We start from the raw sequence: 23,718 nt of genomic DNA, 5'->3' as shown, positions 1-23,718 counted from the left end.
CATGGTCATGTTTTGATTCGATGGCAATGATCAATAAGACAAACAATACAGTTTATGGCGTACGAATGCCTCAAGCACACCTAAGTGGCCACGGAAATCATGTAAATATTTTGACTGGCAAGAATGAATGAATTTACCATGTTCGAGATTGTCATTGGCCGATCTTGAGCTGGAAGTACGAACGAGTGTGTACATCTAGCTTCTAATTGGACCAATCCGAATTTATACAGGTCTTGTGAGCGCTAGGTTGGCATTTCGGAGATTTCGCAGGGAAGAGGAAACCAAATCTCCGAGTGACGAGTGACACGCCTGTTTCTCGCAGAGAGAAGAAGATAATAATTAGATCGCTGGAAACAGGGAACATCACTTATGACGAGGTTCTGTAATTTCAAAATCCAGGTTCTGCATTCTGAGCGGAATGCCAAAGCCATACTTAGGACCTAGGTTGGCATTCAAACTGTAGGTATGAGGTACTTAGAGACGTCGTGACACTGACCAGGCAACGGCTTCAAGAGGCGAACCCAGCTTCAAGCACGTAACATGATGTGGTTTATATTGCGGTCCGCAAGCTGGCAAATGGGTCATGTTATGATGCAGCATGCCATCATTGCCCGGGTACATAGCAAGAGGATTTGGTCAGTTGAAATCGTAAGTCAAGGCAACGAACAGGACATTGCCACTGCAGTTCCACGTAAAGCAGTTGTGACTAGAACATAATTCACTCGATTGAGCCGTCCAAGGGGCCGTTGAATGAGCTCGGTGTGGCGAAGATTTACGTGTGCAGCGATTGTGTGCTGGCAACTGTGGCGAGTATTGGCTCGTAAGGAACCTGCAATTACTGAAATCTTACGGATACAGCTGACAGACTACAACAGATCGATGGCGCAGCAAGGGACACACGACACAGGAGAAAAGGGAGGTGGATGTATGTTGAGATCCCAGTTGATGAGGACAGGCCGACAGGGCATAACAAGGGAAGAATTAGAGCCGCTTCTAGCGGGGACCCCTGGTCAAGATATCTCTCTTCTGGGCCAGTTGCTCTGTTGGGACTGGGGTAGCTTAGCAAACTTGCAAACTTGCATTATGTATTTTGTGGTGACATATTGGATATTTAATCTCACGATTGAGACTTTGCTCGAGAATCACACGGTGGAACAGGGACACAAATGTCTGCAGAACACCCCAAAAATACATTTTATACAGAGTATATTGCTTCGTATACGATAAATGAAGTGAGGCAAAAGAAGACTGGAAATAAGGATTGGAATTTGGACCGGATGAATGGGCAACGGAACTATTCCACCATGAGCTAAGTGCCATGGGTCAGTCCAGTGATAGACGGGCGCTAGCAACGTCTGAACTCTTGGTGTGGCTTGTTGCGTCCCGTCGTGGATGCATGCTTTTCTTCAAAATGTACACTAACAATACCCTTTGGCAGGGAGAACGGTCGAATGAATCGCTAGACTGGACTGTAATAGCAGGAGAGAAGAATCTCAAACGAACGAACAGTTCCGAAGCTTGAACCTTGATATCCACTAGGCACATAGTTGAGGATGTCGGATCTTGCGGTCAAGGGCATGAGTAGAAGCGCGGCATTTTGTTGATGCGATGCAACGAGGAGCCCTGCCTTGTGTTGTACATACACGAAATAGTGCCAAGCACACACGTAGAAGCACACGTACATACGGATACACAAGGATGCACAAGCTCCCCATGCACAGGTCGTCGATCTATTTGCTATCTGACCATGCTCGAAATTGGACTTCGTCTATTGACCGGCTGCAGGGTCTTGAGTGACAATGGCCAGAAGCAGTTTCTCGCCGACAAGAACCTTGAATCTCAACATCCAAACCCATGTCGATAGAATCACAGACCAGATGATGGATAGCCAATGTTAAAGCAAGGTACCAGGCAGTACCTGACAAGAGGCTGGGAGATTGCCCTTGGGCCAAGGTAGAGTTTTGTACCCCGGCTCTGCCGTTGGGGCATCCCGAGTACTCCACTGTCTAGTGGGCAGCGCCGAGTCAAGTCCTTTCATTCATTCTTCTGAAAGAGCACAGACGGACGCCCGGAGCGGTAGGGAGTTGTACGGGCGAATGTCGTGATGAGATCACATCGCAAGGCCTTTGCTGTTGCCAGAGCGGACGGTGTAAATAATTCGGTGATCAGTCCTCAAGACATCTCCATCAAGGCCTCATCGACGCATCTGCTTCTGAAGTGAAGACGCATGAGCTTGAACAACTACTCACCGATAACTTGACGTCGACGGCTGCGTGTCATTCCCATTGGCATTGCGCAGGTGATGTCTTCAAGGCGTCGCTGGCAATAAACTTTTCATGCCCATTGTCTCTTGACCCGCGACTCGAGGTAGGATTGGATGCGACTATCGTTGCTTTTTCATGCTTGGGAGCGAAACAATACCATTGACTCAAGGGAAGGGAACTAGAGCTGCAAGAGAGACTCACGGGAAGGGTTGAGAGAGAATCTAAACTCAAGTTGATTTAGACACTCCTAAATCAAACCATGCACAGTGTTATTCGGTACCTACTGTTGAGGAGTTTGAGAATGATATTTTACTCCATGATCCATGAGTTTTGTATGGGCTAGAGCCCAGAGCATGCTCACAGTGCTGAACCTTGAGCCTTAAACAACGGACACTCCTTACCTACTGAATCCGGCTGGTCTTGGTCTGGCCTAGACCCTCTGGAAGTCGGGGCTGGCAGCCAAATTGATTGTCGACTCCTGGTTGGCGTATGCTTTCAGGCCCCTTCGCTTGTTTCTGTAGCGCTTCCATGCCTGTGGCTGGGGGCCGGGGGTTCCCTAGCAGTGGAGTTGTCGCTGATTTCTTTGAGGTGAGGTGCCTGGGCTAGCCCGGCCTGGCGTTGGATTGTATGGCCTGGGCTTCTCGTTGGCTCAGGTCAGGTCAGGTCCGCGCTTGGGGCCCGGGGGCAGGTGCTTCTACTCTCTCCCCGTCCCCGTCCCATCTCTTGCTTCTCTTTCCCCTTTCCCAAACTTGATCTCCCCATCAACGTTACCGACGTCGCCTTCGATCTCTCTTGGGGCCTTCCCCTTCGACCGCCTTTCCTTTCGACTCGAATCGATCGCCCTTGAGCTGCCTGATTCTATTCTTTTTTGGCATCTCTTCTTTTAATTGAGGTGAGTCAATTTGATTTTGACTTCGATTTACTGGAGGTGGTCTGTTCAGCGTTGTTGTGGTCCCTCCGACAAAGAGGCAGCTCCCGAGCCGTGGATATCGGGTTGGTTCCAGCGTCTTGTTGTGTGCAGCACTTTGCCAATTCTTTCTGGCCAAACCGTTGCATTCGAACTCTTTCAGCATACTTCAAGAGTATGCAACGCTTGATCGCTGTGTCGCCTCATTTCTTATACATTGCGTCTAAAAGGATCTTCTCGGCATCGCCTTTTTAGGGGGTTCTACTGCGACTGGCGGCTGTGCCCTTGGACTGGAGGTGTCTATTTTACCGCGCCTCCAATCAACATCCCAGTACCGTGCCAACAGGACAGCCCAACCTGGTCAATCCATCGCCTCATCCTTCAGTCGTCCAACCGCGAGCAGCGCCACAGCTTCCGTTTCTTTTCCTTCTTCATACACTCGCGTACATGCTGCATCGCCATCATCAGTTTCATCAAAACTAACCGCTGCCTCGCGCACCTTCTTTGTAGGCATCGTTTTATTGCACCAGTTTCGACATTGAGCACGAGTTACGCCCTTATCCAAACGACCGATCCTCCTGCATCTGTTTCGATATATTGCAACGGTGGTCCTCTGACCGCCTTCGCCGCCTAAATGGCTTCGTCATCATCCAACGTGGTTGGTGTTCACTACCGAGTTGGCAAGAAGATTGGAGAGGGATCTTTTGGCGTTATTTTTGAAGGCACCAATTTACTCAACAATCAACAAGTCGCTATCAAGTTTGTTAGTACAGCAATAGCCCGGCGTTTCTGTGCTGCCATGGTGTTGGCTTTTCTGACCTTGCATTAGGAACCTCGCAAGAGTGATGCTCCCCAACTGCGAGATGAGTACCGGACTTATAAGATCCTCGTGGGCTGCCGTGAGAAGACCCGTTTCCAAACAATACAGTTCGCATGTGCTAATACAGATTCAGCTGGTATTCCCAATGTTTACTACTTCGGCCAGGAGGGTCTCCACAACATTCTCGTGATCGACTTGCTCGGTCCTTCCCTTGAGGATCTTTTCGATCACTGTGGCCGAAGATTCTCCATTAAGACGGTTGTCATGGTTGCCAAGCAAATGCTTTCGAGGGTTCAGACCATTCACGAGAAGAATCTCATTTACCGCGACATCAAGCCCGACAACTTCCTCATTGGGCGCCCTGGCACCAAGGCTTCCAGCGTTATCCATGTGGTTGACTTCGGCATGGCCAAGCAGTACCGTGACCCGAAGACGAAGCAACATATCCCATACCGCGAGCGAAAGTCCCTTTCTGGAACTGCACGATACATGAGTATCAACACCCATCTGGGCCGTGAGCAGTCCCGCCGAGACGATCTCGAAGCTCTTGGTCATGTCTTCTTGTACTTTCTTCGAGGTGGTCTTCCTTGGCAGGGATTGAAGGCGGCCACCAACAAGCAGAAATATGAGAAGATTGGCGAGAAGAAGCAGACAACTGCTATCAAGGATCTCTGTGAGGGTTTCCCCGAGGAATTCTCCAAGTATTTGACGTATGTCCGAAATCTGGGCTTCGAGGATACTCCTGACTACGATTACCTCCGGGAGCTCTTCACACAGGCTCTCAAGAACACTGGCGAGGTTGAGGATGGCGAGTATGACTGGATGAAGATTTCTAAGGATTCGGGAAAGGGATGGGATTCGAAGAACCACAGCGGCGCGTACCTCCACAACCCCAACGTGCGGCCTGGCCCCTCTCAGATGGAGCTGCACAGCGGCCACCGTCCCGGGAATACCACCTCTCACCAACAAGCACAAAACCTTACTGTCGGCCGTTTAAACGCCGCGCAACCCCCTCCTCCGTCTCCGATCAAGCAGATGGGCAAGCAGAGAGATCGGCCAAGCGCCCCCGGCGCCTTGTCAGCGCAGAGGGGGAGCGGGGTTGGGGGTCTTCGGGACATGGCCACGCCCACTGGCTCGACCCAGGCTCAGTTCCAGAACAGTGCCCAGAACCTGCCTCAGCAGCCGAGGACGTCCCAACAAGGCCAGGCGACCCAGCCCGCTCAGGCTAGCGGTCAACAGGCCAATCCTCAGCCCAGTGGCTTCCAGAAGTTGATGAAGACTCTATGCTGTGGTTAAGCGTACTCTGGTATACAGCTAAGAATTTTCTTTGTTTCTTCATTGCTGCGGCGTTTTGCATCAGGATCTGTATTATGTCGACAGACTCCGGTTCAAGAGGGTTGCCCGATTTATTCAGAACCGGGTTGTGGTTGATGGTTGAAATGCCCAACTGAAGCTCAGTCCTGTTTATAGATGGATGAGGTGGTGGATGCCTAGGCACAGTAGAGCTTACCTCGACCGAGTTGGTTCGAGTCACAAACAAAGTCCAGGGCCTTTCGCCCATGCATCTTGGTTACCTTCAAAAGCGCACTGTTTTCGAACTCGAACCCCATCATCTGGGCATTATAGAGCCCTTTGGCCGCCAACGAACCGTTCTTAGCAGTCGATATACTTGCATGACACCCTTTGAAGCGGAAGCAGATCTCGTTTGGGACTACGGCGGAGGGCACTCCTTTCTCTTGTCTGGCAAGCCATTACGAAATATACTAAAACCACGTTTAATCTTCAGCGCAGCGCAGCAAGGCGCAAGGAGACGGTGCAGGGCAGCATTTTTGGGTTTGTTTGGGTTGTTTCTTCTCTTTTTTCTTATGACGCTGTCCATAATAACTTTGTGTAATCGCTCACGAGACGAAAGCTATCATCGGTGTGCCTGATGGCACCCAGTCTTGCCTGGTGTAGATGGAGAGATCAGTTAGCGTGGGGATGAATTTGAAGTTTACAGGCTTGGTGATTAGTTGTGAAACGAAGATAGAGCACTATAGGGAGTTGTCGTTCTTTTGGCAATTTTATAATGGGAAAAGAAAAAGGCGTCGCCATCTTTATCACAGTCCTCAGTTCTACCTTTTCGAGTATGCATTTAGGTACACGATATAATAACCATCATCATGTGCATGTAACATTACACGGCCATCGCCATTGCAAGATGACCTCCCCGCCGTAGCTTGAATGCCCAACGATCTCTTTTATCCTTTTCTGGTACGCAATCCATCAACACCCGACCCGATAAACGACATGTTGACTCTTCCTGGACTACTGAAGCCTAAGACTCAACTCGCAAACAAAAATTGATCGACCAATTACTCTAAGTGAGCTTCTGCTTAATGAAGAATGATCGAAGGTGGGAAAGCTGCCAGGTGCAGGTGATGCCAAGCACGATAAGCTGGATGATGATCCATCGAATGACACGGGCGTTTGTAGACTCGGATTGATCTCGGAACTCGGCCTCTCGCTCCTGTGCACACACTGTCAGTTTTCTGCTCTCATAAAAACATGTTTACGGTGGCACATACACGCTGGAATACTTGTTCTCTGCGGATATCAGCAAGACGAGCGTTGAGGTCCTTGACACGTGATGTGATATCCTGGATCTTTCCCTTATCGCTGCTCTCGATTTGGTTGGTCTCACCAATGACCAAGTCGAGAGTCAACTTGATGCCGCCATTTGGGTTCTTGGCGGAGAGCCACGAAGTGCGGCCAGAGCTGGACGAAGGGGTGAAGCAGATCTTGTGGTCGCCAGCATCGGCGGCGGAGAATGTAAAGCGGCCAGAAGCAGCGCCGCGCTGAGAAACAACACGATGATCGTTGTCGAATATTTCCTGTTAGCTATTATTAGGAAAAGTCCGAAAGACAGTGCAATATGCTTGTGGACAGCTGTCCATGAAAAACATACGTCGACGTTGATGTAGATGCTGATACCGTCATGCTTTACCCAAGCTGATACTCGGTCATCCCACTCCTCAGCAGTGTAATGTCCAACGACAAGTGTATCCTTGGGCAACTCCTCGTAAAAGCATCTGGGGGTTGTGCCGTCGATGAAGAAATGCAGCGCATTCGCAGCGGCGCTGAGCGACAGGAGAGGAAGTAGGAATTTCATGATGGCGACTGCTACAGCACTGATGTCCTTGGCGAAATTGCACGGGTCGGTTTATTGTTAGGTACTTTAAGGAAAATGTCGGTGATTGGAACAAAAAAACAACGTGACGAAGTCCAATGCTTGAAGTTGTTGTAGCTGTTCCCCCCTTTGGCTCTGGCTTCGACGTTGGCGCCCGCGAAGCTGCCACGTTCAATGATCGGCTTTGGGCCAGGGGGTGATCTAGCACTGTCACGTGCAGATAACGCAACCCGTTCCGGATTCTGATCCTGGGCGAAGACGGCGCATCCTACTATGTGATCCTCAGCAGTTACTCCGTGCTCCGAATTAATTCGAGTCAACCCCAAATTTTTTGACGCGTCAACCAAACACCAGCGGTTTGATCTCAACGAAGAGCATCAATAAACGAAATACGGACCGATAAATTATTGTTAGAAGTGGACCACGTGCTTGAATTTGATGACCTTGGTGATGGAAGCTCGAATTTAACGGATTATTGGACCAGTTACACTTGTCCTTCTTTCTTTTCGACAATCTACCTCCACGACAAACTTCCACGATGACCTCTTCCGACGTTCGCGATGTGCTAAACCTGGGTGATGGCGTATCAGGTCTGAGGCCGAGCAAGAAGCAAAAGATTGCTGCACCAAGGCCAAACTTGAAGGGTTTGGCTCGTGAGGTACACAATCTTGGGGGCGACAACCCCATTGCTATTGTCCCTGAAGTTACACATTTCAAGAAGCGACGCTTTGCAAGTCGCAAACCTGCAGCGAGATGGGAGATGCGATCGTTCAAAAACTCGGCGCGTAGCGATTCAGATTTCACTTTGCGGCACTGGAGGAGGAAGGATGAGAAGCAAGATGGTAGCGACGTATCACCGGAACAGACGAGCCAAGGAGAACAGCCACAACTATCCAGAGATGGAACGGAAGATTCTGCGTTTGCAAAATACAACGTGCAGGTTTCAGTCCCGCAGTATAGCGAAGGCCAGTACCAGCAGTCATTACAACACAATGACTGGACCAAGGAGGAAACTGATTACTTGCTCGAGTTGGCGCGCGACTTTGACCTTCGATGGCCTCTGATCTGGGACCGCTACGAATGGAATCCTCCCGCGACGAACGGAGAGGCTGATGCCGACGGTGATGAGAGTAAGGCCATCGTTCCAGCAACACGGCCACGTTCTCTGGAAGACCTCAAAGCAAGATACTACGAAGTCGCTTCCAAGATGATGGCAGCGCAAAAGCCTGTGCAGTACATGACGCAGCCCGAATTCTCTCTGCATGAACTCATGGCGCATTTCAATCCACAGCAGGAGAAATTAAGAAAGGAGTTTGCGCTCAACGCCTTGACCCGGTCGCGCGAAGAAGCTCGTGAAGAGGAATCGCTATTGCTGGAGATTAAGCGTATTCTGGCACGTAGTGAGCGGTTCAACGAAGAACGTCGCGAGTTGTATAATCGCCTCGATTATCCTCGAGCGGACACTGACATCAATGCCTTCAAATCTTCTGCTGGCTTGCAGAACCTTCTTCAAAACCTAATGACCGCTGACAAGTCCAAGAAGCGCAAGTCGTTGATGCCTGGCGATGGTACCAGCCCTTCTGGCACCGCACCACCGCAAACAGCGGCTGCTGCGTCTACCGCCGCTACCGCCGCCGCTGCGGCGCAAGAAGCTGGGAGACGGGAAAGCACAGCTGCGTCCACAGGGCCTCGTGATTCTACTGGACCTGCCGCTACACCAACAGCTTCGAACAACAAAAAGGGTCAGCCACAGCAACAACAGGAGCGCCGTAAGCTTTCGACACAGGAGGAGCTATTGTACGGTGTGACACATCATGATCGATTGGGCTCTGGGCCGACTTTCCGAACCGAGAGAATCAATAAGCTGTTCTCACACAAGTCTAATCAACAACAGAACCGCATCACAAATGTTCTCAACGAACTGGACGTGCCCAACAAACTTGCCATGCCCACCGCGGCTACGACACATCAGTACGAACAGCTCCTTGCGGCTGTCAATAGTCTGCTTGATGCCCGCAAGGTATCGGACAAGCTTGATGCCGAGATCAAGGTTGAACAGGCCAAAAAAGCAGAACGGGAAAAGGCTATGGCCCCCCCTGAATCTGACTCCACAGTCGAAAAGGACAAAGCAGACCAGGACACAGGGACCGGCAACAACTCAGAGGCAGGAGCTGCTGCTGGAGCGACCACCGGGAAAGCAGATGGCGACGCCACATCTGCACTTGGAGATGCAAACAAGGATGCCTCAGAAATAGCAGCCCCTACTATTGAGGCCTCGGATGCCTCGAGCAAGGAAACAGAACTGCTCAATGAAATCGACAAGAACGGGCGTCCTGGTAGCAGCGGTGCCGCGCACAAGAGAAGTGCCAGCGTTCTGAGTAGTGTCAGCGACAAGAGCAATAAAAGACAGAAGAAGTAGGGCAATGTACATGTATCCTCGAAGCACCACGGTACATAGCTCTACGCGCCAGTGACTTGCTGCACGCGACCTGCTGCAGCTAACGTTCCTGCAGGAACACAGGCATCTTTGCACCGACCTGATGGCTAGATCTGCCAGGACCGGCAGTTGTTGGTTTGAGATATGTCATACCGTGGACAAGGGGCTCCGGCGAGACAGGGTTGCACCTAATTTTGTATGTGTACCTGAGAAGGGAGATGTCTAGAGGCTAGGACGTCATACATACCATCCCTTCAACAAATCTTTGCTGTGGTGAAGCGCCGCCTGTGGAACTAAGCTGTGCGACTGTTCAAGACATTGCATAACCCATAGTCCAGACGTGCATCTTTTGAGGAAGAACCTGGGGTGTGGGCACATGGGCGTCTCGACCACGTGGGGCAGGAATGATATTGCAACTACACATTGTGTTTGCAAACAAGTGCTCCTTCAAAGGACAGACTTGAAACGGCCAGGGATCCGCGCCATTAAAGCATCCTGCGAGGGACACAATGGGCGCTAGGAAACATGATAAACAGTAGGAATGAGGTTGTGTTGAAAAACATGCAGCTCATCGGCGGCTACAGTGAGGCTGCATCCTAATTTAGCAACATGTTCCTATAATTATATCTCCAGCTCCCTGGAAAGCGACCCGTGTCCCTGGTAAAAGACGACCCCTAGAGCAGATACATGAACGACCAGGGCGTGTAGGCCATCCAATGCCTCGGGCCCGCATGACTTACATACAACTTGCTTGCTGTCGACCCTCGACTTGCCTAAACGGGCCCAGGAGCGCCAATCGAGTGGCTCAGATCGACCGAGATAGTGCTGCCGCTCCTCTGCAACCTGGTTCTTTGGCGCCGGAGACAAATAGATGATGATGATGGGGCGTGTCTCCTGAAAAGGAGAGTGTGCATGGCCTCTAGATCACAGGAACCTCGTTGAACAAAGGCCAGCGCTTGCGAAAGATGAAGTCATCTCGGGCGAGACGCCCAGTACTATTCTCGCATGCTGCATGTTGTGGTCGGCGTCTATGGTCCAAGAATAGACTCAACTCGTGGCATCCCAACATGCAGGTATGATGATTCGCATCAAAATATCTGATCTAAGATTAGATTGACCCTTGTTAAGCGCCAAGATCTTGGTGATTCTGGAAAGCTGCGAGATAGGATGCGACGTAAGGCTGGCGCTTAGCAGGCGGCTAGCTGTGGACGTATGAAGCATTATTGGATACTGAGCACGTGCAGTTAGCACAGAATCGCTGTCAATATATTTTTAGATGAAACAAGTGTTGTATAATTAGAAGTGCACTTGTCGGGATATATTAAATGGTTCAAGACTTGCTTCATGGTGTTGAGGCTCCTTGAGTGACGTCTTCAGCATCCATCTACACAACACATGATTGGCTGCTGAAATATATGCCTGTTCCTCATGGTGCAACCTGTCCTGGAAGCAGGGTCTCCGATAAGTACGGAAGACCCAGGGAATTTGAACATATAGTTCAGAGGTATTATAGGGCTGATGTACGTGCCTCTACACTCATGATGGCGCTCATGCACGCCCAGGTATCAAGTCGAGAAGAGACAAGAAGACAGAACAACATCAGCGTTAGTCCGAGGGTTTTCTTGGAGTGAGGGTGGCCTCGACATCTTACTGAATGTTGTCTCCTTTCTCCATCCATGCCTTTCCAACAGGGATAAATCGATGCATTCGGATATGAGGCGAGAACAGTAGTGTGTGCTATTCAGTGTGCCATCGGCCAACATCATGCATCTCACTTCATATGCGCCACCGCGGCGTGATGCTTTGAAGGACAACGCAGAAGACAGTATTCGGTGCACGATAGTGGCAGAGTGGCATATTTCAAGATAAGGCATCATACGAAGGCCACATCCCATCCAACAAATCCATCGCTAACAAACCATTCAAGGCTATCCATAAACTAGGCAAAGCATTACATGAAGGGTTTGGCTTCGCCTTGTTGGCCTTCCGGGATCTCATAGTATGCCGTTGACTGTTTGCGGCTTGGCTCCAACGTGGACACTCAATCACGCCACGCTTGATCATGATAGTTATTTTCAATTGCACATCTTCCGCGGACGCCGGCGGCACTTTCGAGGGCGTTTGTGTCAAAAGAACAAAGCGCCTAAGCATAGAAAGGAGGGACATCTTGAAACCAATAGCCAGGGTCAGTTTTCCTAAAATTTGACCCGTAGCTCAGAAGTAATCTCTTACTTGGGCAGTGTTGATAGACTAGGATGCAACTCGGCAGTCGACTACACTTCGGCAGCCTTCAGAAGCACATTCGCAACGAGAAAAGCCCCAGTGCTCGCTATATTCCGTGCTGATTACATAAATGAAGCGAACATGCCGTATAACATGCAATGATCGCCTACAATGCTATCTTTCCAGTCACAGGTTGAGTATATTACCCGCAAGGGTAGTATTCGGACCCGCTGACGGAGTTATTTTTGCCATGCAATGCTCTTTGGCCTATCATGCTGATCAATCACTGGACCTCCGCATGTCGAGATGCTACTTGACTGTTGCCGGCCTGCTCTGATCACGGATCAGATTGGATGAGTTACCTCGAAACTGTTTCTCATCACGAGAGAAACTTCGCGAAAATGTGACCTGGAGTGAACACCCTTGCTGATTGTCGGAGGTTTGCCAAAACCCCTTGTCAATGGGATGAAGTGAGTGGAATCCGCTGCCAGAATCAGCCCTCCGCTTCCCCGCGCTTTCATTTCGAAAGTTGCAGCACCGCTGTCGTGAGGTCGCAACCAACACGGCGGTGTGCCTACGAGAAGGCAGAGTGCAGTAATATAGACCTGGCTATTACCTGCTTGGCCATGGGTTTGGAGATAGAGGCGCTAAAATCCCATCATTCCGTTCTTGGGGCATTAGCTATCTGCTGTGACAATTTTAGTCACGACGGGCCAACCCCTTGTCTTCAATAATGAGCCAATCACAGGTAGGAGCCGGCTTGTTTCCATCACAGTGAACAAGGAATAGCTGATAGCGTCCCTAGCCATTGGCGGCACAGGAGTCAAAACGCACAATAGGTGAGTTAGATGCTGCAGCTAGACTGAGGCGTGGCAAGCACTGATTTAGATCTGGCCCCAAGCGAAATGTGATGCATGCAGCGAAAGGTCAGGCAGGGAGTGTCAAATACTTAGCATTGTTGGTCAATGATGTTCTGTTGGCGGAGAGCAACAAAGACAAGAATAGGAACATCGGCAATCGATGAGCCAATCAAATTCTTTTAGTCTGGGGCGTTATGCCGTTTACCATGACGTGAAATGTGACCAGGCATTCGAAGCCAACTAACGGCACGCAGACATTGAAATGTGACAGAGTCCAGGGCCCATGCTGGCTCACCAGCTGAGACTGAGCATGTTTTCCAAGAATGGGCTGTTTTGAGGGATGCGTGTCGGTAACCTTTTGCGCTTAAGATATTTTTGGTGCTGCTTCAGTTGGGTCGGCATCAAGTTGCGTGGCCACTCATCGGTGACAAAATACGGGCGTACAATATCCAGCTGAGCAACTCTCTTAGACATTCAGGAGAGGCCCCAGTATCAAATAGGGTTATGAGTGTTGGATGAGGCCGCCAAACAAGGGTGACCTCCAACCTCCCCACACAAATGTATCAACTCTCGAAGTGATTTGAGCTAGACGCAGGACCAGCCTCAATTATGCCAGGAACGAGCTGGGATATGATACTGGCATATCCCATAACACATACGTACGTTCGAGCTGTTATTGCGCGTCTCGGTAAATAGATTATAGCATATAGAAAGCTCAACAAACTGTCAGGCTCGCGCATGTCATTCCCAAGCATTAATCGGCTCACACGGGTTGAGGGTGTCCAAAGTCTGCCTGTGAATTGAAGACTGGGCCAAGTCCTGGCACAGCCGCGGACGGCAGCGATTGACCGCACGAGACAGGTCTTAGCGTGTTAGACGCGGCGTTAATGGTTCTGTCTCGCCTAAGGGGCCTGCCTGGACAGCCACATCCTTGCAAATGCCCTGATCTGGTTCCTGACAGAAGCTGCTGATTGGCTACTGGGGCGAGGAGGCGCAGAGTCCCGACACCACATCCGCCAACATGCGGTGGACGGTAGGATAAAGATTTGTGGTTGGCTCAGGAGACACAGTTCGCTTTTCGAAGCCGGTGTTGCTCAAAAGTCCAGTGATGTGAAAGGCCTCTCTGATCTCTCGTCAGGCGAACCTAGCAATAAGAGAGGACAAGCAAGCCCTTAATAGATTCAAGAGACTGGAAAGACGTGGTATAGCGACAACCTTGACTTTTACAGTTGCTGGATTGAAGCTGAGATTCAGTTGGAAGAGGAGTGGAGTAGCAGCCGGTGTGGTTGCCAGTGCCGCGGCAAGAGCGAACGGGGCGCCGATATTCTCCACCCAACCGTACCGCAGGGAAGAGGCCCGTTAGGTTAGGTTTCCAGGGCTAACTTCAAGAGTACTAGCGGTGTTTCCCAGTTAGGTTGGCAGTTCGTCGTCGTTTTGAGATTGTACGAGAAAAGCAGGTGCCAGCTCCTACCACGTAGGAAATTTGTATGGAAGTTCGCAAAAGGTTAACTTAGGTACCTTATGCTCTGTAGTTCAGCTTTAGCGAGAGCATAGTAGAATCAACTAAGGTAGAGAGAAATAAGATCACGCCAAGCTTGACTACGCGAAATCTCTTGCGATTATTCTTGAGTAAATATATAGTGAGAATACTTAGACTCATCTCCAGGCACAATATGCGTACTTTGGTAAGGCATCATACATGGCTTCGTCAGCAATTCTGCATATTATGGCTGTGTTGCTGGAATGATATTGGCGATAGCATGGATCTCCCACCTCGAATAGGTGGCTCTGTTCTTGAATGCTTGACTTGCGGATGAAGAAGCTGGTCTACGTTTTCCCAGAAAAGTACTCGAAGGTATAGCACTCATATAGATATCTGATATAATAGAACTCGTCAAGAAAGCGAGATTACATCAGAAGAGAATCAATGATATGCGCGAAAGGACAGCTCCTGTGGGTACGAAGGATTTAGGAAGACAGTCAGCAGCTCTAGTTTGCTCGGCTAGGCTTGTTTGGAGAGTCGCGCGACTAGGTTGGCGTCAGTTACAGGATTACAGGAGTCCAACACGAAGTTTTATCTTGCTAGGCTTGCATCCCTATTTCTCTCTGGAGTTGATCTCTTTGGAGGTATACAAGGGTCGCCCATTGGATCCGGGAGTATTACCCCAAGGGCGATCCTGGTGCGGGTACTGTACACGCTTGGGGTCGTTGCCGCGTAGGAAGCATCTGACTGGACTGCTGTTACCGAGTCGTGCGTATCCTTTTGAGGTGAGGTGAAGTGCTTCTGTCAGAGATCGGCCGGCAGCGGATGACATTCCTTGTTTTGAACTCAAGGGCTAGGGTTTGGCGGCGGCGCCGACAGTGTTATGGGTGGTGATGATGATAATGGAGCGGGAAGAAAAGCTTGTGAAAGGCACATCGCGAAGTGGAGTGTCATGCCAAGAGGCGTAAATTTAGGTGATTGATGTGCAGTGGCAGTGGATGGGTGCTCGCGGCACAGTCTTCTGAGTATTATCATTGTCGCGCATGAGATAGACGAGATGACTCAGACAATTGAAACGACCAACAACTAACTACCTCCCTAGGTAAGGTACCTTAATTACTAAATTACCTTATCCTAGAAGTAGATTCGGGGATAACTCTCAGAACGATTGATTCGAATTTCGAATGACATGTAATAGTCATCTTCCATTTGTGCCATGGGCCCTTGACTTTATCTCGTCTAATGCGCTTAAACAAATCGGCATTGTTCGTGTTTATGCTATTCTAGAGGTACGATATTGCGAAGTTCGCTTTTCAAAGCCGCCCAACCTGAAGAAAGACCGCGGCAGAGCAACGCGCGGTGCGGTCCTTGATCCGCACCCGAGGGTGTCTGGCTAAACACACACCGTACTAAGCGTAGAGGAGTCCGTTAGCGGCCCTTGTCACTTCTCGACTCTAGTCTCTGGGCGGTCGAGGGCGGCGCCGTCGTCACTCAGCCAGTCGCGCGGCCCATGGCGACAGTTGAAAAGCGCCCAGTGAAGTGTGAGCGCGCCAGAATGATCAATAATGCGAGAAAAGTGCAGTGCGAGAGCTGAGTTGATGAGAATGAAATGAAAGGGCGGACGCTGAGGATGCTGAACGCTCTGCATACATGCAAGCGAAACGCCAACGCAAGCGATAATACCAGTTGCAATAAAGAATGAAACAGGAAGTGCAAATAGTCGATCGGAAAGCACGGCGGTATTTGAGGACGGAGTGATTCCGTACTCAGGGCCTTACTACGTGTGTTGGTTGATATGGATGGATGGACGGACAGACAGATAGAGTACGGGTCTGTCTCCTCCAGGGTTATGGCTGGAGATGGTTTTCCAACATTTGGATCCATCATAGAAAACCCCATCTAATTCTGGGCGAGGGAGGCATTAATTGATTTGCCAGGAGGATCGTCCTCGACCGGGTAGTGACGTGATATGCCCGATCACAATTGGGGATAGCATTGCGTATCGGGCTGAATTCGAGGTTGAGAATGAGGTTGAGGTTGCTCAGACCCTTTGAGGCGAGCAGAGCCATCCCTCCGCGACAGGCCAGGGTACGCACTTTACCGTACTCTGCAGTTCCGGCGCAGGTACCTTTGGGGCTGTAGGTACTTGAGGTCTCATTGACGAGGTACCCGATGCCGACCGCACCCAGTAGGCGAGTGACGCCGTATGAAGCGCCACGCCGCCGCGACCTCGGAGCAGTGCTCTTGGGGTTGGAAACTCGAGCACACAAAGAAGATATGGATGATTGGTGTTTTTAAAGAATGGCTTTGTTGGTAGATACGAGTTTTATGATGTTTTGGCTAGAAAGGAGAAGTGCTGGCTGTCTGCCTCTCAGTTGCGCCTTGACATGGATGCAAAAACATGTTCCAAACCCTACCATCCTCAATCATACTGGAGATCATGTTAGCCGCATCGAAAGCAAACACGCACTGAAACCTGCTCCATCCACTCGTTCGGTAAAAGACTAGCCAACTGATGAGCGCGTGGATGAAGGATACTGCACATCACTGTAGTCTTTAGTTCAAGTGGCTGTTGGAATCTATCCTGCTATACGACCGCCATCAAAGTCCATCAATCACCAGCAGCACGAGGCCACAAAGCACCAGCACCAAAAGGCTAACAATACATACACTACTACCAACCGCGCGCCCCGGCTACTGTAACTTAGCTTGCGCTCCCACGTCTCCTCCACTCTTCTTCGTGGGTCCATTTCCACGTCCAAGGGTCCCCCTGGCCCCCAGTCTCTTGATTCATCCACCCCCTAATTAGTGAGGGTGAGGTGTGAGGATTGGAGGTGTGAGATGTTGTGCTTTTTCTTCTTACAGCGAAAGTTCTGTTTCGAGTCTCAAACTCCACAAGGCTCTCCCAAGCTACCTCGCTGCACTTCAATTCACATAACCTCAATTCAACAGAGTTGACCTGCTATCCTCTTCTTTAGTGATGAATTGATCGAGGTGGCTAACACGAGATGAAACAAATTTGGGCTTCTAGTGTTACTCGAATCTAAATTGAATCTGTCTGTCTGATTGTCCCTTACTTGTCTGGCCATGCTCCCAAGACTGTCAGTCACCGTTTAATGTCCCTGTCATTGCCGCCGTCTCTCTTTAGCTTGACTTGACTTGACATGACTTCGACTTGAGCCTGGCTTCTATTCTAGCTTTCGTCTCCTCGTGTTGCTGGCTCCTCTTACTCTAGAGACCCTGCACTCTCCCTCTCTATCATATCCTACCCAGGTTCCCACACCCTCACTTCATCTTGGATCTCATTCTAATCTCGATCCTTCTCTTCCTCTTCCTCTTCCTCTTCCCCCTTCATCGTTCAGTCTTTTTTGACTTCGACACTTCCCCTCCCCTCCACCTAATTCCAAGGACCCCCCTCCCTCCCTCCCTCTCTCTCCCGTCCCGCCAGGCCAGCCCAGGCCTGACTGATCTGAGCTCCCCGCCACGAACACCCCCAGCCAGGTTTTTTTTTTCGCCGATTACAGACGCTCTTCAAGTGTTAATCGCGCGTCAAAAACCTACCGACGCCCCAAGCGCCGTGACTCTCGTCATTTCCAAACCTCAACCACCCGACTTTTCGCTACGGATACTCTTGGAGCAACTACGCTTTCAACCTTATCTTTTATCTGCGAGCGCACATGTCGAAAAGGCTTTCAGGTCACTAACTCCGTTGATTCACGCTCGTTACGTTGGTTATAGCTGCCAAGTTCAATCTCGGTCTCAAGCCCAAATTAGAAAGAGAAATCAGTCTGGCTACTGTCTCATCTCGCCCACTGGATCAAATCACCTTACCCAAATTCAACTTCTTTAACTTCCAATCTCAGCGTCATTCAATCCCAACCACAAATTACTTTCCGCCACGTACGGCCTCAATTTTGGATCATAGAATTGTAACGGCAAGGACTGACTGTTGATCAATTTACTTGTTTTGGTGGATATTCGACTGAGCCCGTTCGTCTGAGCCTGCTGCCTTCTCCAAGGCCACCCAGTTTGCTTCAGCTGTCCCGATCTCAGCGACACCATCATCATTAATCAACAGGCACTTCAGTCAGTTACATATTGTTCAGCGAGTCCAGCCCCCAGCCTCGCGGCTTTCACGGCCACCTGCGGAACGTCCGGAGTGACTCCAATTGCGCCTCGTTTCCACGTTCTGGGGAAACTGCTCTGAGTTTGCAGGCTTCTAGGCTTGGCTGTGTGGCCTCTTGGCGTCCCTTACGACTCACTTGTTCCCTTGTGCTGTGCACCATCGGCGAGTCGGTCTATAATGTCAACTTTTACCGCCCTTAATGGGGGCTCACCCAGGACTACAGATCCGCCTACTGTGACGATAGAGAAGCCAGCCATGGATGAGCGCGCACTTAGCACATCGACATCTCAGCCTCCACCTACACCAGAAGTTTCATCAAATCAAATTCCCAGCCAAAGTTCGGATCGACCACCGTTCCAGTCACCCGGTTATCCTGATGTAGAAGGGTCTCACAAGCGAAAGCGGTCTGATTCTGTTGAACTTCGTCGTGAGCATGCTGTGCATGCTCACACACCGGAATCCGCTCACCCTCATCACGAATCGCGAGAGCCTTATGGAACCCCCTCAAGAGATTACCGTCCTTATGGCGACGAGCACCGAGACAAAGAGTCTTGGTATTCTCATCAGGCACGCGATGAGCGAAGTTACGACTCACAGCAAAATTCGGCTACCACTCCTCATGGCCAAACAGAGGAGCAGATTGGTGATGCGCTTCGCAGGGCTACCGGTCAGATGGACCATGGTGACTACTCAAATGCCAGCCCAGAAGGTGATGACCATTCCATGATATATGGTGGTCAATACGGATCCGAGCAGAGGCGTGACGGGGTTTTGCAGCACGATCCAAAAAAGAGAAAGAGGAACTTCAGTAACAGAACCAAGACGGGTTGCCTGACCTGTCGGAAGCGCAAGAAGAAGTGCGATGAGCAGAAGCCCGAGTGTAAGTCATTTATATAAGTCATTTGATCCATAACTGACAGAAAGGTAGGCGGAAACTGCCTTCGCGGAAGTTTTGTATGTGCAGGTTATCCACCTCAGCGCGGGCCAGGATGGCAGAAGCCGGACAACAAGGCTCCTGCAGTTCCCCTTGAATCTAAGGACCCAACGTACATCCCCCCGGGAGCTTATGGGATGCCACAGCAAAACCCTTACGGTAATCAACCTGTGAAGCGCGAATCCCTGCCACCTTATCGTGGCCAGGCTCTTCGCATAGACCCCCCACAAGGCCGCCCTTTGGTGACCGACGACGACCGGCCAACAGCATCAACATTGCCCAGCGCGTCTGTGGCCAGTCCGGAAAACAAACTCTCTGCTCTTCCTTATACTCCTGCAAACGTTTTCCCAACTCCAGTCAGCGCAAATCCTCAACCACCGCCACCCTTCGGAGAAAGGATGGCAAAGGAATACCAGCGTGTGCCTCCGCTGCACGATCTCAGCAGGACGGAACCGGAGTCTGCCCATTTAGGGAACCAGCTTCCACAGATTAATATACTTCACCCAACGAGAACCAACAGTCCTGCTCCTCCCCCGCCGGCACCGACATCAAATGCCCAAGTGGCTGCTCAGCTGGCTTTATCGCACTCGCAGTTCCCTCAGAGACGAACTCAAAAAGAGGAGATGTTGTCTGGGCGACATTACTATCCTTTCGACAAGGAGCTTTGCTTGGAGCGTGAGCGTTGCTCTGCAGCTTGCTGGAGGTTCAACAATCTTACCACTCCCCCTACTAACGGTGTATCTCCCGAAGAGCGTGCTCGCCTATTCCTCGAAATTCTGCAGCCTCGTGATCCCGTTCGAGTTTCTCCCACAGAAGCTTCCCCAGTCACCAATGTTGGCCGCGTAGGCAGGCATGTTGCTGTTGAGACACCCTTCATTTGCGATTACGGTTACAACATCACCATTGGCCATCACGTTGTCATTGGACGCAACTGCACGATCAATGATGTATGCGAGGTCAAGATTGGCGACAACTGTGTTATTGGACCAAATGTCAACATTTTCACGGCAGGGCTTCCCATTGACCCCAAGAAACGCCAGGGCGGTCAAGGACCTCAGATGGGCAAACCTATCACCATCGAGCAGGACTGCTGGATTGGCGGAGGTGCCATTATTCTTCCAGGGAGGACCATCGGCAAGGGCAGCACTGTTGGTGCCGGATCAATTGTCACCAAGGTAAGCTTACAAAGACAGGTCGATAAAAAAAGCCGACAGCTAACTCATAGCAGGATGTTCCTCCTTTCACCATTGTAGCTGGGAACCCCGCGAGGGTCCTACGCGGCATCGCTTCTTAATGCTTATATTTGGCGTTGCCTGTTTTCTTTCTTTTTCACCTTGAGACACGATACCCAGTGTATTCGCATGTGTAAAGTTCGCACTGTTGATGGCCGCCCGGCCATAAAGTTACAAAACGGTCAACGTTATACAAGTGGAGCGAAGCCTTTCAAAAGCCTCAGCATTGCATTTATGACCGATTTTTCTTTTATCTCTCTGTCTTTTTGACTATATTGGAAGGATTTGCTATTGGAGTGGGAGCCGAGTGCGACGGGAAAAGCAAATATTGAATGGAGGCGCCATAAGTTTTAATATGCGGAAATACGGGCCGCTATGGGGAGGTAGAAAACCTCATGTGACGAGACGGAGCGACGGACGTGTTGATGAATTGGGATGGTTGTGTTTGTTTTTTCTGTTTCTGGTTCGTGTTGCATGTGCTACGACTTATGAGAGATAAACAAGCCGGGTCGAGACCTGCAGGAAGATATCCATCCACGTTATTGAATGTAAGCATTTTACAATTTTAAATGCCTCTTGAGGTTTATTTGATGTACTTTATGATCCCAATCGGTGCACTAGCTAGCCAATGTGAGCTGTCATGAGGTTGCAATGAATCCTTCTTTTAACAGTGGCAGCAAGATGCGACCTGTTCCTCGGCCATTCGCGATGACAACAATTTCGCATCCTGACCCAGCTCTTGTGCTTGGTTGGTTGCCATAGTAATTCATCGGTGTTTGTGTCTGTATGCGACCGTGTATGCAGCCTCAGGATTGACCGATGGAAAACTTGTTGTTTGTTAGTGAGCACTGGGGAGTCAAAGGGCGTAAGTTTGAACCAGAACTAACCCATTCGAAGCCATCGTTAGGGCCGAAGAAACTGTTCAATGGGAAGAATTCTTCACAATTGCTGGGGTAATTAAAATCTGCCATTGTAAAGTCTTGGATATCACTGCTTGAAGTCGACTCGCTGTAGGAGTATGCTGTGTTCATCGTACCCATAATCTTCACTTCAGATGTTGTACTTGGTGTCGTGGTGCGGCTTAGAATCGCTCGGATGACCCTTGCGCCGTGTCGTGCGTCTTTGGAGTGACTCGCGCGAGTTTCCCATGTCTTGCAGGTGTTTTCCAGTATCTGCGTACGTTGTCTTCGGTTTTGTGGCCTACGCTTGAATTAGTCATGCTCAGAGATGGTAGGAGGAAGACATACGTTATGTCGGTTGACTCGTGAAGGTCCAAACATAAAATCATAGACGCGACAAGAAAATCATGCAGAGTCAGGCTCGACAGCAAGAAGCGGTCTTCGTACATGCGGCCTCCTTCTTGAATCTCATGCTCAAACTCGAGATGAATCTCGATAATCCGAAGAGCGGCAGTGCGACAGAGTTCACGAGATGCTTTGTACATTTCCTGGTTCTTCTCGGCAGTAAGGTAAGGCCGGTGGAGGACACAAATTGTCTTGAGATATGACACTTCTATGATTAATCTGTGCATGATGGTATAGGCCGGAATATCAAATGGGGTGGTGGCGATGGGGCGAACGCGCAAACATTCAGGGACACTGTTGTGAAATACTTCCAACTCAGCTTGGAGAGCCATAGTCTCCTCGTAAGGCGGAGACTCGACTCGAAGAACATGCCGGAGGACACGGCGTAGTAAACGGCAGAGATGAGATTTTGTCTGCCATGCCAACATGGGAGTGGGATCTGTTGGGGGGCGAGACTCAGGTACTTCCGAATCCTCGTCAAAGTCATCGTCTGATAAATTTCGAGGATGCCCGGCGTCGCAGACTTCTTGATATACCATAGGAGGCATACCGAGCTGGAAGGAGAAAAGTAGATCTGAAGTCTGTACAGTAAACCACGTCCGCCTTCTCATCTCAGCCTCAAATGGTTTGATATTCGGGGACACTCTCGCCGCATCGAGGTGATAGCCTCTACGCTGAGCAAGCCGAACGGCGAGTGAATAGAGGGACCATATAGTAGCCTCTGAGTCCTTTCTCTTGGCGTTGACCGCATGAGCATACAGTGTGAGCGCCTCGACAGAATATGGTCTAGCTTTGAGATACTCCCCCGTAACCAGACATTGAGCAGAACGCTGTATGTAGAAATCTGGCCCTTGAAGCAGCGCGAAATGGGGTTGCTGAATTTTGCACACCATCGTACCGAGACTGAGAACAGAGAACATTATACTCAGCCATAAGAAGTTGGAGTTGTGAGGGCAAGCCCAGAAAAGTTCATAACGCCGCCAAAAATGACGCTCGTGAATGAAGGGTACAGCTAGGAACTTGGCCTGGAAGTACGCTTTGACAAGAATATCGGCTTCTTGACGAGACGGGACGCTGTTGAGAATCTCGCTCATAGCGATTGGGGAGATTCCTCCCATTGCAATGTCTGGCGCAGGAGATAAAGTCTCAGGCTCGCCGTGATGATCGGGCTCGTCTTGCGTACTGAGAACACTCTGAATATCATGAATACTCTTGAACACGGCCTCCCAAGATGTTTCCCCGTGGTATGCAACATCAGACCCCTCTTCAACTACCTGCGGAGAGGGCAAGTTCGTATCCTCCGCCATTGCAATGCTGGGATGGACGCTTGAAGCTCCTGAAGCCTTGGCCAGACGCATCACGATTTCTTCAAGTTTAGCCATTTTGAGTTGCATCTCTTCCTTGTCTGCGAATACATTTGCATCTCCATATACACACGATCTTGGATCGCCACGCTTGTGGCAGGCACCGCAAGAGGGCTTTCCACGGTCACATTTCGACTTGCGTTTCTGACACGCCATACATGAGACAGGCTTTCGATTGCGCGTGACTTTGTGGTTGTCTGTTGCTCGGAAAACTCCGGTGAGATGCTTCATGTTAGAGTCAGGCATATTTGAAGATATGTTCACCCAATAAGCTCTGATGTGTCTTTCACCAAGATAGAATAGTTCCAACGGGGAGTTTAGCAAAGAGTCCAGATAGTGATGTGAAGGAGTTTGATTGACAAGTTGACATGGGCTGAGAGAAACAATGCTTCTACAAAAACGTTTGAGATAAGGCTCTCCGAGCGAAACTGTGTTGTGGTGGTTCTCGTCTCGTCGTAATAGAATGTAGGTTGACTCGAGATTAGATTGGGTGTTTGAATCGAGCGGGGATAGCCTCCACTACAACAATGATCTCAATCCGTTACGCCACACAAAGCCTAGACCTAACCGTAGTGAGGGTTATGATAGGTACAGA

The 23,718-nt window shown here is 50.1% G+C and overlaps 8 protein-coding genes across 14 annotated transcripts; 4 read left to right on the top strand and 4 right to left on the bottom strand.

Moving 5' to 3' along the window:
• Positions 1-665: 665 nt before the first annotated feature.
• FOIG_07081 (uncharacterized protein) lies at positions 666-2,256 on the top strand. The gene is made up of 2 exons (XM_031206454.1): positions 666-820; positions 876-2,256. The coding sequence occupies exon 2, from the start codon at positions 880-882 to the stop codon at positions 1,225-1,227; it is 348 nt and encodes a 115-aa protein (XP_031063573.1). The 5' UTR covers positions 666-820; positions 876-879; the 3' UTR covers positions 1,228-2,256.
• Positions 2,257-2,819: 563 nt separating this feature from the next.
• On the top strand, positions 2,820-6,279 carry FOIG_07080 (CK1/CK1/CK1-G protein kinase). Of its 2 annotated transcripts, XM_031206453.1 has the most exons (4): positions 2,820-3,156; positions 3,682-3,934; positions 4,001-4,070; positions 4,125-6,279. In XM_031206453.1, the coding sequence occupies exons 2-4, from the start codon at positions 3,806-3,808 to the stop codon at positions 5,285-5,287; spliced, it is 1,362 nt and encodes a 453-aa protein (XP_031063572.1). In that variant the 5' UTR covers positions 2,820-3,156; positions 3,682-3,805; the 3' UTR covers positions 5,288-6,279. The 2 variants fall into 2 exon arrangements, with proteins under 2 accessions (XP_031063572.1, XP_031063571.1); XM_031206452.1 differs by having other exon boundaries at positions 2,820-3,934.
• On the bottom strand, positions 4,068-7,547 carry FOIG_07079 (uncharacterized protein). Its single transcript, XM_031206451.1, has 3 exons — positions 6,939-7,547; positions 6,559-6,864; positions 4,068-6,500 (listed from the first exon to the last, which is right to left on the bottom strand). Exons 1-3 carry the CDS (start codon positions 7,140-7,142, stop codon positions 6,351-6,353), a joined length of 660 nt encoding a protein of 219 aa, XP_031063570.1. The 5' UTR covers positions 7,143-7,547; the 3' UTR covers positions 4,068-6,350.
• Positions 7,442-13,015, top strand: FOIG_07077 (SWR1-complex protein 4). Of its 4 annotated transcripts, XM_031206447.1 has the most exons (4): positions 7,442-11,782; positions 11,838-12,568; positions 12,626-12,659; positions 12,698-12,734. In XM_031206447.1, exon 1 carries the CDS (start codon positions 7,699-7,701, stop codon positions 9,577-9,579), a length of 1,881 nt encoding a protein of 626 aa, XP_031063566.1. In that variant the 5' UTR covers positions 7,442-7,698; the 3' UTR covers positions 9,580-11,782; positions 11,838-12,568; positions 12,626-12,659; positions 12,698-12,734. The 4 variants fall into 4 exon arrangements, with proteins under 4 accessions (XP_031063566.1, XP_031063565.1, XP_031063564.1 ...); XM_031206446.1 differs by having other exon boundaries at positions 7,442-11,467; positions 11,525-12,659; positions 12,722-13,015; XM_031206445.1 differs by having other exon boundaries at positions 11,838-12,659; positions 12,722-13,015.
• On the bottom strand, positions 8,493-12,930 carry FOIG_07078 (uncharacterized protein). 3 transcript variants are annotated; one of them, XM_031206450.1, is made up of 4 exons: positions 11,830-12,930; positions 10,939-11,763; positions 9,590-10,827; positions 8,493-9,534 (listed from the first exon to the last, which is right to left on the bottom strand). In XM_031206450.1, the coding sequence occupies exon 2, from the start codon at positions 11,490-11,492 to the stop codon at positions 11,163-11,165; it is 330 nt and encodes a 109-aa protein (XP_031063569.1). In that variant the 5' UTR covers positions 11,493-11,763; positions 11,830-12,930; the 3' UTR covers positions 8,493-9,534; positions 9,590-10,827; positions 10,939-11,162. The 3 variants fall into 3 exon arrangements, with proteins under 3 accessions (XP_031063569.1, XP_031063568.1, XP_031063567.1); XM_031206449.1 differs by having other exon boundaries at positions 10,939-12,930; XM_031206448.1 differs by having other exon boundaries at positions 9,590-12,930.
• Positions 13,016-15,201: 2,186 nt separating the features above from the next.
• FOIG_07076 (uncharacterized protein) lies at positions 15,202-16,564 on the bottom strand. Its single transcript, XM_031206443.1, has one exon. The coding sequence runs from the start codon at positions 16,060-16,062 to the stop codon at positions 15,655-15,657; it is 408 nt and encodes a 135-aa protein (XP_031063562.1). The 5' UTR covers positions 16,063-16,564; the 3' UTR covers positions 15,202-15,654.
• Positions 16,565-17,713: 1,149 nt separating this feature from the next.
• On the top strand, positions 17,714-20,910 carry FOIG_07075 (uncharacterized protein). Its single transcript, XM_031206442.1, has 3 exons — positions 17,714-19,169; positions 19,218-20,398; positions 20,452-20,910. Exons 1-3 carry the CDS (start codon positions 18,467-18,469, stop codon positions 20,515-20,517), a joined length of 1,950 nt encoding a protein of 649 aa, XP_031063561.1. The 5' UTR covers positions 17,714-18,466; the 3' UTR covers positions 20,518-20,910.
• Positions 20,911-21,112: 202 nt separating this feature from the next.
• On the bottom strand, positions 21,113-23,524 carry FOIG_07074 (uncharacterized protein). Its single transcript, XM_031206441.1, has 3 exons — positions 21,703-23,524; positions 21,343-21,655; positions 21,113-21,282 (listed from the first exon to the last, which is right to left on the bottom strand). Exons 1-3 carry the CDS (start codon positions 23,367-23,369, stop codon positions 21,262-21,264), a joined length of 2,001 nt encoding a protein of 666 aa, XP_031063560.1. The 5' UTR covers positions 23,370-23,524; the 3' UTR covers positions 21,113-21,261.
• Between the last annotated feature and the right edge of the window lie 194 nt (positions 23,525-23,718).

Source organism: Fusarium odoratissimum (genome assembly GCF_000260195.1).
Source record: "Fusarium odoratissimum NRRL 54006 unplaced genomic scaffold supercont1.10, whole genome shotgun sequence".
Classification (NCBI taxonomy): Eukaryota; Fungi; Ascomycota; class Sordariomycetes; order Hypocreales; family Nectriaceae; genus Fusarium; species Fusarium odoratissimum.
Note: the sequence above shows the minus strand (reverse complement) of the source record. Positions and strands in the feature narration are given on the sequence as shown.